Genomic DNA, 13,735 nt, shown 5'->3' with positions numbered 1-13,735 from the left:
CCACGAAATGACCGGTTAATATAAAGTATGATTTTTTTTTTTTTGCTCTAATCCATCTTTGGTGGGTCCCACTGTTTGGGCAGTTCCTACTTGAAGATGTGCCACGTGTATGGTAGATTACTAATGCATCCCAGCGTGAATAGACATGCCCATTCTATACAAGTGGGGACCATGCTTCTGTGATCCAGACTGTTAATCTGGTGGGTCACGAAGTGGATTGAGATGGAAGATTTGGAAAAACTCTCCATCAAATTTTAGACCTTTTTAGGGACCACGCTATATATTTATTCTGCATTTGTAGGGCAGTGATTGGAGGATTAAGTATTCCAACCTGGGAGATATTTGGTTGGGACATCACTCACCAGATAGTGCCCATCTAATCAACGGTCTGGATTAATGGAACATAGGTCCTAGCGAGTGCAGACAGACTATTTTATTTTGCGGATTTGAAGTCTTCCAACTGTCCCTGGAGTAAACGATAATGCAACCTGTCGGGTCAAGGGTCTAGCTCAACTAACCATGGGCCTCATTTATTATGAATGGATGGTCTACAGATTATCACGTGCTACTGACCGTCAAAAGGCGAGAAAAAACGGACGCGGCCTGCATACTGAGTTACTCAGTACGCTATAACGTACCGAGTAAACTCTTTTGGGCCTTCCGTGATGTATGTTCCTTATCCAAGCCGTCCATCCGTTTTATCAGATCATTTTAAGACCAGAGTCCAAAACGTAAGCATATCCAAAGCTCATGTGGACCACATCATCAGGAAAACCTGGTATAACGACATCCACAGCTGAAACCTTCCTGGGGCCCACAGTGATTTTTCTTTGTCATCCAACCGGTTAATAAGGTCACGCAGACATGGATGAAGGGAAAACACAAATATTAGCTTGATTTAAAACTTCTTTGGAATCAAGAAGTTTTCAACGGTAGATGTTCAATTCCCACTTTCTCCTGTTGTGTGGCTAACATGATCTTTGGATATGGTTCAATTTTTTTCTGGTATCCTAGAATGAGCTGGTAAAATAGACGGACGGTGTGGATGATATAAAAACATCACGGTTGACCCCACAGAGTTTACTCAGCACCCAATGGGCGTACCAGAAAGATCCCTCCCCTCTCCCTCTCCATATATATCGGATGCATTTCATACCCAAAAGAAACCAATGGACTCTTTTCTACTCGCGATGAACAGAAGGGCCATTCTGCTCTCACTTATCTTCGTGGTACTAAGCGACCACCGACCCATCTCCACCGTCCATGCTGCCAGCAACGTAAGTGTACTTCCATCTCTCATATGCTCCTCTCTTCAATACAATTTCCATGTTCCTGATACATGGGATGTAACGATACCAGGTTCACATCGTTTACATGGGAAAGAGGCAGCACCACGATCCAACGGTCGTCTCCAACTCCCACCACGACATGCTCGCTTCCGTCCTTGGAAGGTACGGTGCAGATACAATATGAGTTTTAAGGTTCTTCTGAGTGATGAACACACTCATGATTCATTGTCCCCACGTACATGTGGCATCATTAAAGGTGAATCTGGATCGTCCGTCTGCAGGGCTTTACCATGTATGGCAGAGGATCCAAAGCTACAATGCCGCTCTTGAAATCTCACACGTTAGTGAGCAGCGAATGAAGACTTCATTGGGGCAACGGCCTCGGATGGGCCATTTCCAATTTTGGAAATAATCCAAATCTAGCTTGTCGGGCTTTAATATTGTGATGTAAGAATATAGCCAGTCACCATAGTCTGGATGGGCCGAGCCATGGCTTGTCTAGGTCCAGCCCATCCTACAAGTTAAAGAATTCAAACTGACATCAGGCCGAGTTTGGGCCAAAAAAGCCCAGGAAGATATCCACCTTAATGCATTTTGAGCCCGGCCAAACTCAAGTCATTTTTAATTACCTCTAGCTATAGCCCATTCACAGTACACGTGGGATACATGTATCTCAATATAGACCAAAACAATATATGTAGTGGACCCAAAAGTCACACGGATCGCATGACCGAGAAGAAAATGACCCATGGCCAAAGTTCAAAGGAGAAAATCTCTGCCATTTTTCAGTGGTATGCTCCATCCACCATTCGCAAATGGGTTGAATGGTCAGATGGGCGTGGCCCCATGCCACATGCAACTGGATGACATGAAGTTTGAAGGTGTTGGCATTAAAATAAGGGTAAAATCTGTCATGATATATGGAGACGGGCTCAGGCTCATTATCGTGCTTGTGGGCTGGGATATGGTTTGAAGGTTCAAGCCCGATGAGCTGTTATTGGGCCTACCTGTCGGGACCTTTTGTGTTTGGTCAATTGGGCTAGCTCAGATGTGGGCCCACTCACGGCATGGCTCCTAATTATATCTTATTATTATTATTATTATTATTATTATTATTAGTGTGAACTGATTCGGGCTTTAGATGGGCTCTTGTTTGTGCCCAGGCTCACTAAGATTATTCAACCTTGGGCTTGGGTTGGTCTTGGGCATAGTGTCATTTATACAAGACTGGGCCCTTGCCTGGCAATGATGGGCAGGGCCCCTTCGGAGCCCTTATATTTCAGCTTAGTAACAAACGCTCAAGGAGTAGTGAACTCACAGTCAAATGGTTGATATACAGCAAAGAAGCAGCTTCAGATTCGTTGATATACAGCTATCGGCATGGTTTCTCCGGGTTCGCAGCCAAGCTTACTGAGTCACAAGCGCAAACAATTGCAGGTAATTTCCTAGGGAGAAACTTTGATACTCTGGCATTGTACAGCGGATGATATGTAGGTACAACTGTCATATTGGTGGACATTTATTAAAAGTGTGAAAAGATATCCAATGGTCCTATTTCAATAAATATGTGTCCACCAATCAGAGGTTAGGATTGCTTAATCAATTTGATTTTTGGATTGTGACTTAGTGTTTTCTGCAATTCTGTCAGTTTAATTTGAAAATTGATATATACAATTTCTGGTTGCTCGCGCATCAAGCGTGATGTTCCGCCGGAGTATCAAATAACACCTGTTTTTAGCTACGAACCTTCGTAAGATGTTCCCAACTAAAGAAATTGGTGCCCCTGTTTTGTCTTTAAATAAATACCTGATAGTTTACCTGATTGGACACAAAATCAGGTTAGACTGCTCATTAGGTGGGCCACACGTGTACAAGAAATATGTTCGTTAAAAGAAAATGACCCACCACAGTCCAAATTCCACTCCAGTTCGACCAATCATTTCAGCACGTTGACCTGATTTCTGTCCAGGGATCCACATGGGGTGGTCAATCTGATGAACAGTTTGGGTCTTATGCATATGGCCACGGTGGCTCAAAGCATACTTCAAGAACTGATCAACTTCATGCCTCACCAGGTCGGGTCATTTTGAAGGCTATGGAATCTTAAATGGCCTGACTAAGATATTTTAATAATTATTATTATTTTTGTAATCTATTTAAAATTGTTATAGTAGTCTCTCTACATAATAACTAAGATGACGCAGGAAGCGTGTGAACAAAGAAGATCATCATTTTCCCTGAGTTGGTAAAACCTATAATGTATAAGGTAGTTTTTGAATCTACAAGATAAAAAGAAGAAATTTCAGAATAATATTATTAAGTAATTAATTTGGAACGTTCAATTAGAACATTTATATAAAAGATTTAAAATCCTATTAAAAGTCATGATTTGATTAAAAATACAAATGACTTGAAATAGTAAATTTTGCTAAAAATAGAAGCATTTAAATTAACTTTATCAGTGGATTTGTAGCATGAGCAATTTCTAAAAAGATAAAAATCCTAAAAAGTTGGGGGACCGCGGAAGCACATAGCGGGGGGTCTAGGATGGCAACCCAATGGGACCAAACAAAAGGGAGAAGTACACAGATTTTAACGTGAAAAAACCCTTGTGGGAAAAAACCACGGCACAAAACGACAAATTAATGAACACTATAAAAGAAAATTTACAAAGAGACTGAGTTTACCCGATTCGAACAACCTCAAATCTCACCCTTGCTACACCTTTGAGCCCCTTGGATGGATTTGAAAACCGCTAGGAATATTTTCTAATCTTTTTTACACCCATATATGTAGCCTTGGGAAGAATCCCAAACGGAAAAGGAAACTGAGAAGAATCCCAAACGGAAAATGAAACCAGGAAGAATCCCATCCCAAACGAAAAAGAAAACTGGGTAGAATCCCAAACGAAAAAGGAAACATAAAACTAGATTAAAGAGATCAAATACAACAATCTTCACTATGTCTTCAATCATTAAATGTGTAGCTTCTTGTCCTCTTCTTTTATCTCAGTCTTGCATCATAGCTCCATCAACGCTTCTCGTGTACACTCCGTCTTCCTTTTATGTCATGGCCAGGCCTAAAGAAGTTGCACAGAACTTGAACTTCTCTTTAGGAACCACCTTGGTGTGCATGTCTACCAGATTCATGTTGGTGTGAATCTTCTCCAGAGTTACGCCTCTTTCCTCAAACACGTGTCAGATAAAATGGTGATGAACATCAATGTGTTTAGTACGTGAGTGATAAACAAAATTTTTAGTCAAATTGATAGCGCTCTTGCTATCATAGTTAACCGGCACGGCCCCCCGATGAGGCCCCAACTAATTTATTATGCCTCTTTACCAAGCACCTTCTTTAAACGCTTCCGTCATTACCATGTACTCTACTTCGGTCGTGGAAAGATCCACCACAAATTAAAGCTTCGACATGCAACCAATTGCTCCACCCGTTAGTAAAAAGAATCCACATACCCAACCAACTTTACTCATGTCGTCTCAAAAGTTAAGACGTAGTCTTTTGTACATCGAATGTATCGAAGTCGCCATTTCACTCATTTCCAATGTTGCTTGTCGGGGTTTAACATATATCTGCTCACAACACTGACTGCTTGTGAATATCCGGTCTTATACAGACCATGACATACATTAAATTGTCAGCCACATTCGAATAAGGCACATGAGACATATCCTGCTTTTCCCCATCTGTTTTGGGACATTATTTTGAAGAAAGGTTAAAGTGAGCCGCGTGGGAAATGTTCACCTACTTTGCCTAATCCATCCCATACTTAATTAACACCTTTTTCAAATATTCTGCCTCTGATAACCAAAGCCTACTCATTTTTCCGTCTTTATGAACATTTATGCCGAGAACCCTCTTTACAACCCCTAGATATTTTATCTCGAATGTCCATAATAATGGAGTCTTCAGTACGTCGATTTCAGACATATCAAGATTAGTGATCAACATATCATCAACATACAATACTAGGATGATAAATTTTTCATCACTCAGTGACTTATAATAGACACAGTGATCATATTCAATCATAGTAAATTTCTTACTCAACATGAAAGAATCAAAACTTTTTTATACCATTGCATAGGCAACTATTTCAGGCCATACAACAACCTCACTAACCTGCAAACTTTGTTCTTTACCCCTTTAACTTCATAGCCATTCGGTTACTTCATGTAGATTTGCTCTTCTAATTCCTCATGCAGGAATGCAATCTTTACGTCCATCTGTTCCAGCTCGAGATCGTATTAAGCAACCAACGCTAACATGAATCTGATAGACACATGCTTAAACACCGGCGCGAATATATTTGTGAAGTCGATTCCTTCTCTTTGAACATAACCCTTCACCACCAGCCCGCTTTGCATCTATTCTGTTTCCATTTGACTTACATTCGATCACTTTTCAGCCCACTGGAAGATTTGACTTACATCCGATCACTTTCCGACCTACTGGAAGCTCCACCAGCTCCCATGTGTTATTCTTGTACAAAGAGTCCATCTTATCATCCATATCCGTTTTCCATTTTTCTGTATCAGGCACATCAAGAGCCTCTTGAATAGTAGATGAGTATCCCTTATCTGTAACGAGGGCATATGTAATTTGTTGAGTCGTCATTATACCTTGCTAGTAACCTGCAATCTCGTGGTGAGTTTTTTTCACACTGCTCATGTACCTCTGTCAACACATCTGACTTAGCCTTCATGCCCGACTCACTCATGTGACCCAAACGAGCATGACACATATGAGCAAAAGTGGAATCCACTATAGCCACTGTAACTCCACCTGTTGAAGTGCTCCTGATTAACCTGTAAATGTTTCCGAGCTTCTGCGCTTTCATGATTACAAGTGCACCCTTAGATACTTTAAGGGCACCATCGAATCCGGTGAATTTGCATCCTATTGCCTCAAGTGTACTGAGAGAAATCAAACAGTTCTTTATGTTGGGAACGTGTCTCACCTTAGTCAAGTTACGCTCCATCCCATCAAATATCTTAATGTACACTGTACCAACAACCACGATATTACAAGCAATGCCATTGCCTATAAACACTTGTTCACCATCGCACACTTTGTAGCTGGCGAACCAACTCCGATGAGGGGTTATGTGATATGAGGCACCTGTGACAAGGATCCACTCGTCTCTACGATCATCATATAAGTGTCCAATTATAAACACAGACAAAACATCACATTCACATCTACTCGTACATTCATCAGATGTAGCAATGTTGGCCTCCCTGGAAGAAACCTCTGAGTTTTCTTTCTTCGCTTTAGGATTTGTGCAATCCTTCTTCATGTGTCCAGTTATCCTATAATTTCAGCACTTTAATTTGCATTTGCCCTTGGATTTGGATCTACACTTTGAAGATCTTCTACCTCGCTCAGTATTCCTGCCCCTCGCAAGCAGTACATTAGAAGAAGTCCTTACATTACCATTTATCTTTCTCATAGCCTTCCCCTGAAGGGATGAAAGAACGATGTCTACACTTAGGGACAATTTACTGTGCACAATGAGTCCTTGAATGACTAATACAAAGCCGAAAAAAATTCAACAAAATACATGCATGATCTTCATCTTTAACGACTTTCTCTATATCTAGTAACTTACAAATCAACTTATTAAAACTACTGATGTGGGCCTCCACGTCTCCATCTTCTGTCATCTTGAAGTTAAACAACTGCAGCTTCAAGCATAGGTGATTCTCAAGGGACTTTTTAGCATAAAAGTCCTCTAACTTTGCTCACAAACTCGTTGCGAATTTTTCTCTCAAAACATTGTAGAGAACCTCATCTGTGAGATACAATTGAATAACTTATCAAGAGTATTCTAATCATCATCACTCATAGATGGTCGATGCTCCTCAAGAACCTCATCTTTGCCTTGCTTAGTTAATATGCTAATCATCTTAACGTTCTATAACTCAAAATTATTTTTCCCTGTGTACTTCTCAATATCATACTTAGCGTTTCCTATTGATATTAATCCTTCAAATTCAACCCTGCACCCCAACGTTAGCTCTGATACCACTTGTTGAAGGATCACGGAAGCACATAGAGGCGGATCTAGGATGGCAACCCAATGGGACCAAGCAAAAGGGAGAAGTACATAGATTTTGACGTGGAAGAACCCTTACAGGAAAAAATCACAGCATAAAGTGACAGACGAATACTATGAAAGCAAAATTATAAAGAGAAAGAACTTACCCGATTCAAACAATCTTGAATCTCACTCTTGCTACACCTTTTGAGCCCGTTGGATGAATTCGAAAACCTCTATGAATATTTTCTAATCTTGTTTACACCCATATATATAGCCTTGGGAAGAATCCCAAACGGAAAAGGAAACTAAGAAGAATCCCATCCCAAACAGAAAAAAGGAACCAAGAAGAATTCCAAACAGAAAAGGAAACTAGGAAGAATCCCGTGCCAAACGAAAAAAGAAACTTTGGAAGAATCCCAATCAGAAAAGACATAAAACTATATTAAAGACATCAAATACAACAATTACATGGTAAAAATATTGTTGTGTTGAGAATGGCAAGATTAATGTATGGCAGATGTGGAAGGTCCGTGGAGACTCATGTGTTTCCACCCTAGATTCATCATTACACCTATCTATGATACATTCATCCACAATTGTACATAACATGTCCTGTACTCTAAATAGAAAGAAATCCCAACCTTGCTCACTTGTCACGGGACAGTCCAGAAAACTCCTCACTATTGCCTTCTTTAGGAATACTTTTCATAAAGACGCCAGCGCGGGGAACCCAAGGTTTCATCAATCACTGCAAGCAAGCTCCATGATTGTTGATAATTTTGATCATAGATACCAAAAAAAAAAAAAAAAACAAACAAACAAACAAAACAAGCTTAATGATTGTATTGATTTGTTGTAACTACATGGGCTATAAAAGTTTCTTTGTGACTGATGGGTTGCAGAGTTCCCTGGTGTGGTACATGTGATGCCTAATCGCCTTCACAAGCCACATACTACTAGAAGCTGGGATTTTCTTGGCCTTGATTTTCATTCTCAGGCAAAACTCTTATCTGGGAGCAACATGGGCGATGGAGTTATCATTGGGGTCATTGATACAGGTCTCTTTCTCTCTCTATATATGTGTGTGCCTGTCCCTTCTTCTCTCTATCTTTTGATCTGAATCGGTAGTCCATTGAACAGGAATTTGGCCAGAGTCAGAAAGTTTCAACGATAAAGGACTGGGACCAGTGCCATCTCATTGGAAGGGTGTCTGTGAGAGCGGCGAACATTTCAATTCCACCAACTGCAATAGGAAGCTAATTGGAACCCGTTGGTACATCAAAGGAGTGCTGGCGGAAGTTGGAGGGAAACTCAATATCACCGGAGTTGACTACTTTTCCCCAAGGGATGGAGATGGCCATGGTACCCACACATCAGCCACTGCAGCTGGTTCCTTTGTAGAGAATGTAAGCTACAAAGGGCTCGGCAAAGGTACGGCCAGAGGCGGTGCACCTAAGGCTCGACTGGCAATGTACAAGGTGTGTTGGAATATTCCTTACTCTTACTGCACTACTTCCGCTGATGTACTTAAAGCTTTCGACGACGCCATACATGATGGGGTGGATGTGTTGTCTCTGTCTCTCGGCTATATACTTCCCCTGTACTTTGATGTGGAAGAACGTAGCGGCATTGCTGTCGGCGCGTTTCATGCAGTCGAGAAAGGAATCACTGTAGTTTGCTCGGCAGGAAATAGCGGCCCCTCTGCTCAGACGGTGTCAAACACATCCCCATGGATCATAACGGTCGCAGCTAGCACAATTGATCGGGCGTTTCCCACAGTTGTTACGCTTGGAAATAATCGAACCATAATGGTATTTTTCTACTCATCTCTTTGATCTCTCTATCTCACCTGTGATAAGACCATCAATGAAAGGCGGTCCATTTGAGCATGATTTGTATCTCGATATATTATTTATATGATTTGTTGCATTGTGATATTTGAAAGACACCTTCTTTTTTTTTTTTTTTTTTGGGTAGGGACAAGGCATGTTTACTGGAAAGAAGGAAATTGGATTTGTGGGCTTGGTATCTCCACTGGATGCCAATGAAATCGAAGGTCCTCTTGCTAGGTGAAAAATGATTACTCCCTTCATTCCTCTGTTTCTCCCTTTTATTAGGTTTAAAGTGTTTACAGCCTATCGTATTTAACTTTAAACAGTAAAGCATTTATAGGAAGCCGCGCTAGTTGAGAGAGAGAGAGAGAGAGAGAGAGAGAGAGAGAGATTTTGACTACTAGCCGTTGGTACTTGTAATCTTCATTTGCAACTGAAGTAGCTATTCTTGTCAGCTAACAGTAATCTCTGGTTGCAGTATCTGTAGTTCTCTTAATCCAGACAACGTAACGATGGCCGGAAAGGTTGTGCTCTGTTTTGGAGACGGTCTGAACGCTGAGTATGCAGTGAAGGAAGCTGGAGGTGTCGGCATCATATTTGCCACGAATCCCACTAGTTCGGTCTCTCCCTGCAGTGAGCTACCTTGCATCGAAGTAGATTACGAGATTGGGATGCAGTTGCTCTATTACATTCGTTCTTCCAGGTAAATGGATTTCTTGATTATGGTTTTAAGACTCGGATAAGTTCTGTTCGACATGTCAGCGTCAGATCTGATCTGGCTCAATACAATTGAGTCACACCCGACTTGGCTGAGTTGAGACTCAGACGGATGAGTCGGACTAGTGTAGGTAGAATATGTGTGGGATGTCTGAGACCTGCAAAAGTGGGCCCCACCATGACAATTGTTTGGTTTGAAAATCAGAACCGTCCACTAATTAGGACGGCTGCACCTTCGAAATCAGTAGATGGGCAATAACCCGAGCCCATGTACAGATGTGGTCCGCCTGATCTCCATGGATGGGACTCTTATTATTACATTGATGAATGAACGGTGGCTGTCGATTGCAGGTCTCCATCGGTGAAGCTGAGCCCTTCCTACACACTTGTGGGCAAGCCCTTGTCGACCAAGGTCACATCTTTTTCGTCGCGAGGGCCTAGTTCCATAGCACCTGCTATTTTGAAGGTACGGACTTTCATTTAGTAAGGGTAATTTTGGAATTCTCACAACGTGTGTCTTATGTGTGGCAGTGGTTTTAACTTTTAAGCCTCTTCGGACCGACTCGTCCCATCTTGAGTCCGGTTGTGACTCGGACGAGTCCAACTGAGTTTATCTATTCTGACCAGTGTTGAAATCGGATCAGTTAACTGAGTCCTTGTAAATTCGTTTGGTCGTACATCAAACGTTGGGGTCTCTAAACCTATTTCAAATTCATAATTGATCACTGTTTATCTCAAGTATGCAAAACTTTAAATCTATAAGATTATTCTTGAGAACCAGAAGATAAAAAGGAAATTTTTATATTTTATCATTTAATAATTGTGTGTAATATGTATGATTTCTCAATTATATCAATAATAAAGAAAAAATAAAATCTTAATTTATAATGATAAAAAATAGTAAAATTTTAATCATAGCGGAAGTCATAATTTAATTAGAATAGAAGTTAGCAAATAGTAAGTTTTGTCAAAAATAGAAAATACTAAATTTATCTTACCATATGATTCTTAGTATGATGACGACTGATATCTAAAAAAGATGGAAATTTAAAATCCTAAAGGTACGAAAATATGTTAAAAATTAAAATTACTAAAACTAATATATAATTTCTAAAAATTTCAATTTTTAACTAGAAGCATGCATTTTCTCAAGAAACAGGATGCAACCCACAAAGTAGGTCAGTTGACTCTAAATGGCCTGCTATGGTAAAGATTGATAGATCGTGCATCTCATAATAATACCTGAATCAAAAGTTAGGACTAATTTACGGGTCACACTTCAAACGTTAATCAAGTGTTTTTAAAATTTTTTTTTTTTATAAAGATGGGCTTAGGGCCAGTTATGTCGTGCACTAATTAGGATCGGCCCAACTGATGGACTCCTTCTGCTCTCAGTTAACCCTTTTTTAAAAAATAAAAAATAAAAAATCCAACCATATTATTAATATATATGTGCTGTCCTACACCAATAATTCATGAGAAAAGAGGACATTCTAGTGTACATTTGGTTTGCCTATCAATTGAATTGCAATGTCTGATGAAATGGCAATGACCCAATTGCAATTGCATTTAATTGGGTGGCAAATATTCTGGGCTGTAGGACTGCAACTTGGGTGGGCTCAACTTGGAACCGACTCGCCTAACCCAGATTGACTCGGGTTGAATTGGATTTTTGTAACTTGGATTGGAATTTGGATCGGGTTGGTGTTGGACTGTACTTAACCAGGCCAGATTCCACGCGTTGGAAAGTTTTGGGTTATACACAGTACGGCCCGAGCATCTTTCATCCCTACTGGGTTTTTCTGGTCTGGCACGAACCCAGCTCAGCTTGGGCTGGCAATGTAGGACTTGAGCTGATCCAAGGCATTGGACATGGACCTGATTTTTATGCCCGATATATGACAGGCCTGAAGATGAGTCCGCATCAACGGGTGGCAAAGGGTTGGGTTGTTTGCGAGTCAACTGGCCTCAGCTCTTAGGCCAAGCTAGGTAATAGGCTGCACTTGGACTATAAAATGTGGCTTGCTCAAGTATATGGATTGGCTTTCAATCCCACCCAATCCGATCTGCCCGAATAGCTTTTCAATGGGCTGGACCAGATGACCAGACCTGATGCAGCCCACAACCCGAAACAAATTAACAAACATGTACATGACATTTAGTATGTTTGTATGTATCCACTGATTGGGTAGGCTAGTGATTCCTTTAGCCCCAATTTCCATTCTAAAACCCAAGTGCAGTTGTCCCTCATGGATGTTTCAAGGAATAGGATTGTAACGGCAATTTCAAAGCTACCTCATTCTTTATGCTAGGCAACCACTAATGTCGAAATTTCACATTTCAGTTCAGTTGGTGCATCCAAAAGCACTTTAAATTTCAGTTATAAGTATTTACATTATGTGATGATAATGATTTCCGAACGTGGGTGTTTTTGTGTATGGAATGTATGCCACAGCCAGATATTGCTGCCCCTGGTGTCAACATTTTAGCTGCATTCCGGGATGATCCAAAAGATGGTAGCTACATTTTCCTTTCGGGGACCTCTATGGCATGCCCTCATGTGTCTGGAATTGTCGCACTGCTCAAATCCATACACCCACAATGGTCTCCGGCTGCTATAAAATCAGCGTTGGCCACTACTGGTAAGTTCTTTTGATTTATGCTACATAATCAAGTGGGCCATACCATTAGATCCTCCTAACTAAAAAACTTGCTCATCAGGTTTGCTCTTATGTACATCAAAATGCAGACTGGCTAATGTTTAAAGCCTTCCTTGTCTTCATGCATGTATGGCCCAACTTGATTTTGGCAAGAGGCATCCACATGATGGAGCCTGCCTGATGAGAAAATTCTGTGAGCCCATCAGCAAGGCCCATCTAGATTTAACTGATCAATTTTGGCTTGTTCATCTTGCTACAGCATCGACGAGCGATGAGTCTGGTGGGCCCATCTTTGCAGATGGGTCCCCTCGAAAGGTCGCCGATCCGTTTGATTATGGAGGAGGCATAGTCAATCCAAATAGAGCAGCGGATCCGGGCCTCATCTACGACATTGGCATGGAGGACTACCTTGATTACCTTTGTTCCATGGGCTACACTAACTCTGCCATCTCAAGATTAACACAACATTCCACTGTCTGTCCGATCGATCCACCCTCCATCCTAAATCTGAACCTTCCATCTATTACTGTCCCCAACCTGAAAACCTCTGTAACTATCTTGAGAACAGTCACTAATGTTGGCCCAGTCAACTCGGTATACACTGCATCGATCGAATCACCACCCACCATACATGCAACTGTGCAACCACACATTTTGATCTTCAATTCAACGGCCAAGAAGCTATCTTTTACTGTCACATTGTCATCAACTCAAAAGGTGATTGGTGGATACTACTTTGGAAGTCTTACTTGGAGCGACGGAGTGCACATGGTTAGGAGTTCAATTTCGGTGAGGCCTGAGATCATACCATCTTACGTAGATAATTCATAATCGCAGGGCTGAAATTGAAGACTACTGCATTCTAGTACGTGGTGCATATCATAGAATAAGAAATGTAATTCGCATCTACATGAATATATATTAAGGTTTATCTAGAGATAGATCCCAAGGATAAAATATGCTGAATCCTCTTGGTGACACACCTGCTAGTACTGTGTGATGCATGTCTCATGCACGGTAATTAGCTGCATATGAATGTAACAGTTTCAAGTCAGATGTAACTGACACTGGTTGGGACTCTTCTGGACCGGCGGCATCACTCAACATGCAAAATAGCAGTTGTGGCGCGTTTGGATGCATTAACTTATTGAAGGTATGGGGCCTGTGAGCTCCAAATTG

The 13,735-nt window shown here is 41.0% G+C and overlaps 1 protein-coding gene across 1 annotated transcript; it reads left to right on the top strand.

The window, feature by feature from the left end:
* The first annotated feature begins 1,137 nt into the window (after positions 1–1,137).
* LOC131232891 (subtilisin-like protease SBT3.6) lies at positions 1,138–13,493 on the top strand. Its single transcript, XM_058229406.1, has 10 exons — positions 1,138–1,277; positions 1,360–1,451; positions 2,629–2,726; positions 8,250–8,405; positions 8,488–9,158; positions 9,325–9,416; positions 9,658–9,882; positions 10,248–10,362; positions 12,352–12,538; positions 12,816–13,493. The coding sequence occupies exons 1-10, from the start codon at positions 1,170–1,172 to the stop codon at positions 13,385–13,387; spliced, it is 2,316 nt and encodes a 771-aa protein (XP_058085389.1). The 5' UTR covers positions 1,138–1,169; the 3' UTR covers positions 13,388–13,493.
* Positions 13,494–13,735: the final 242 nt, after the last annotated feature.

Source organism: Magnolia sinica, chromosome 18 (genome assembly GCF_029962835.1).
Source record: "Magnolia sinica isolate HGM2019 chromosome 18, MsV1, whole genome shotgun sequence".
NCBI classification, from domain to species: Eukaryota; Viridiplantae; Streptophyta; class Magnoliopsida; order Magnoliales; family Magnoliaceae; genus Magnolia; species Magnolia sinica.
The sequence above is the reverse complement of the archived record's forward strand: the minus strand, read 5'-3'. Positions and strand labels throughout refer to the sequence as shown.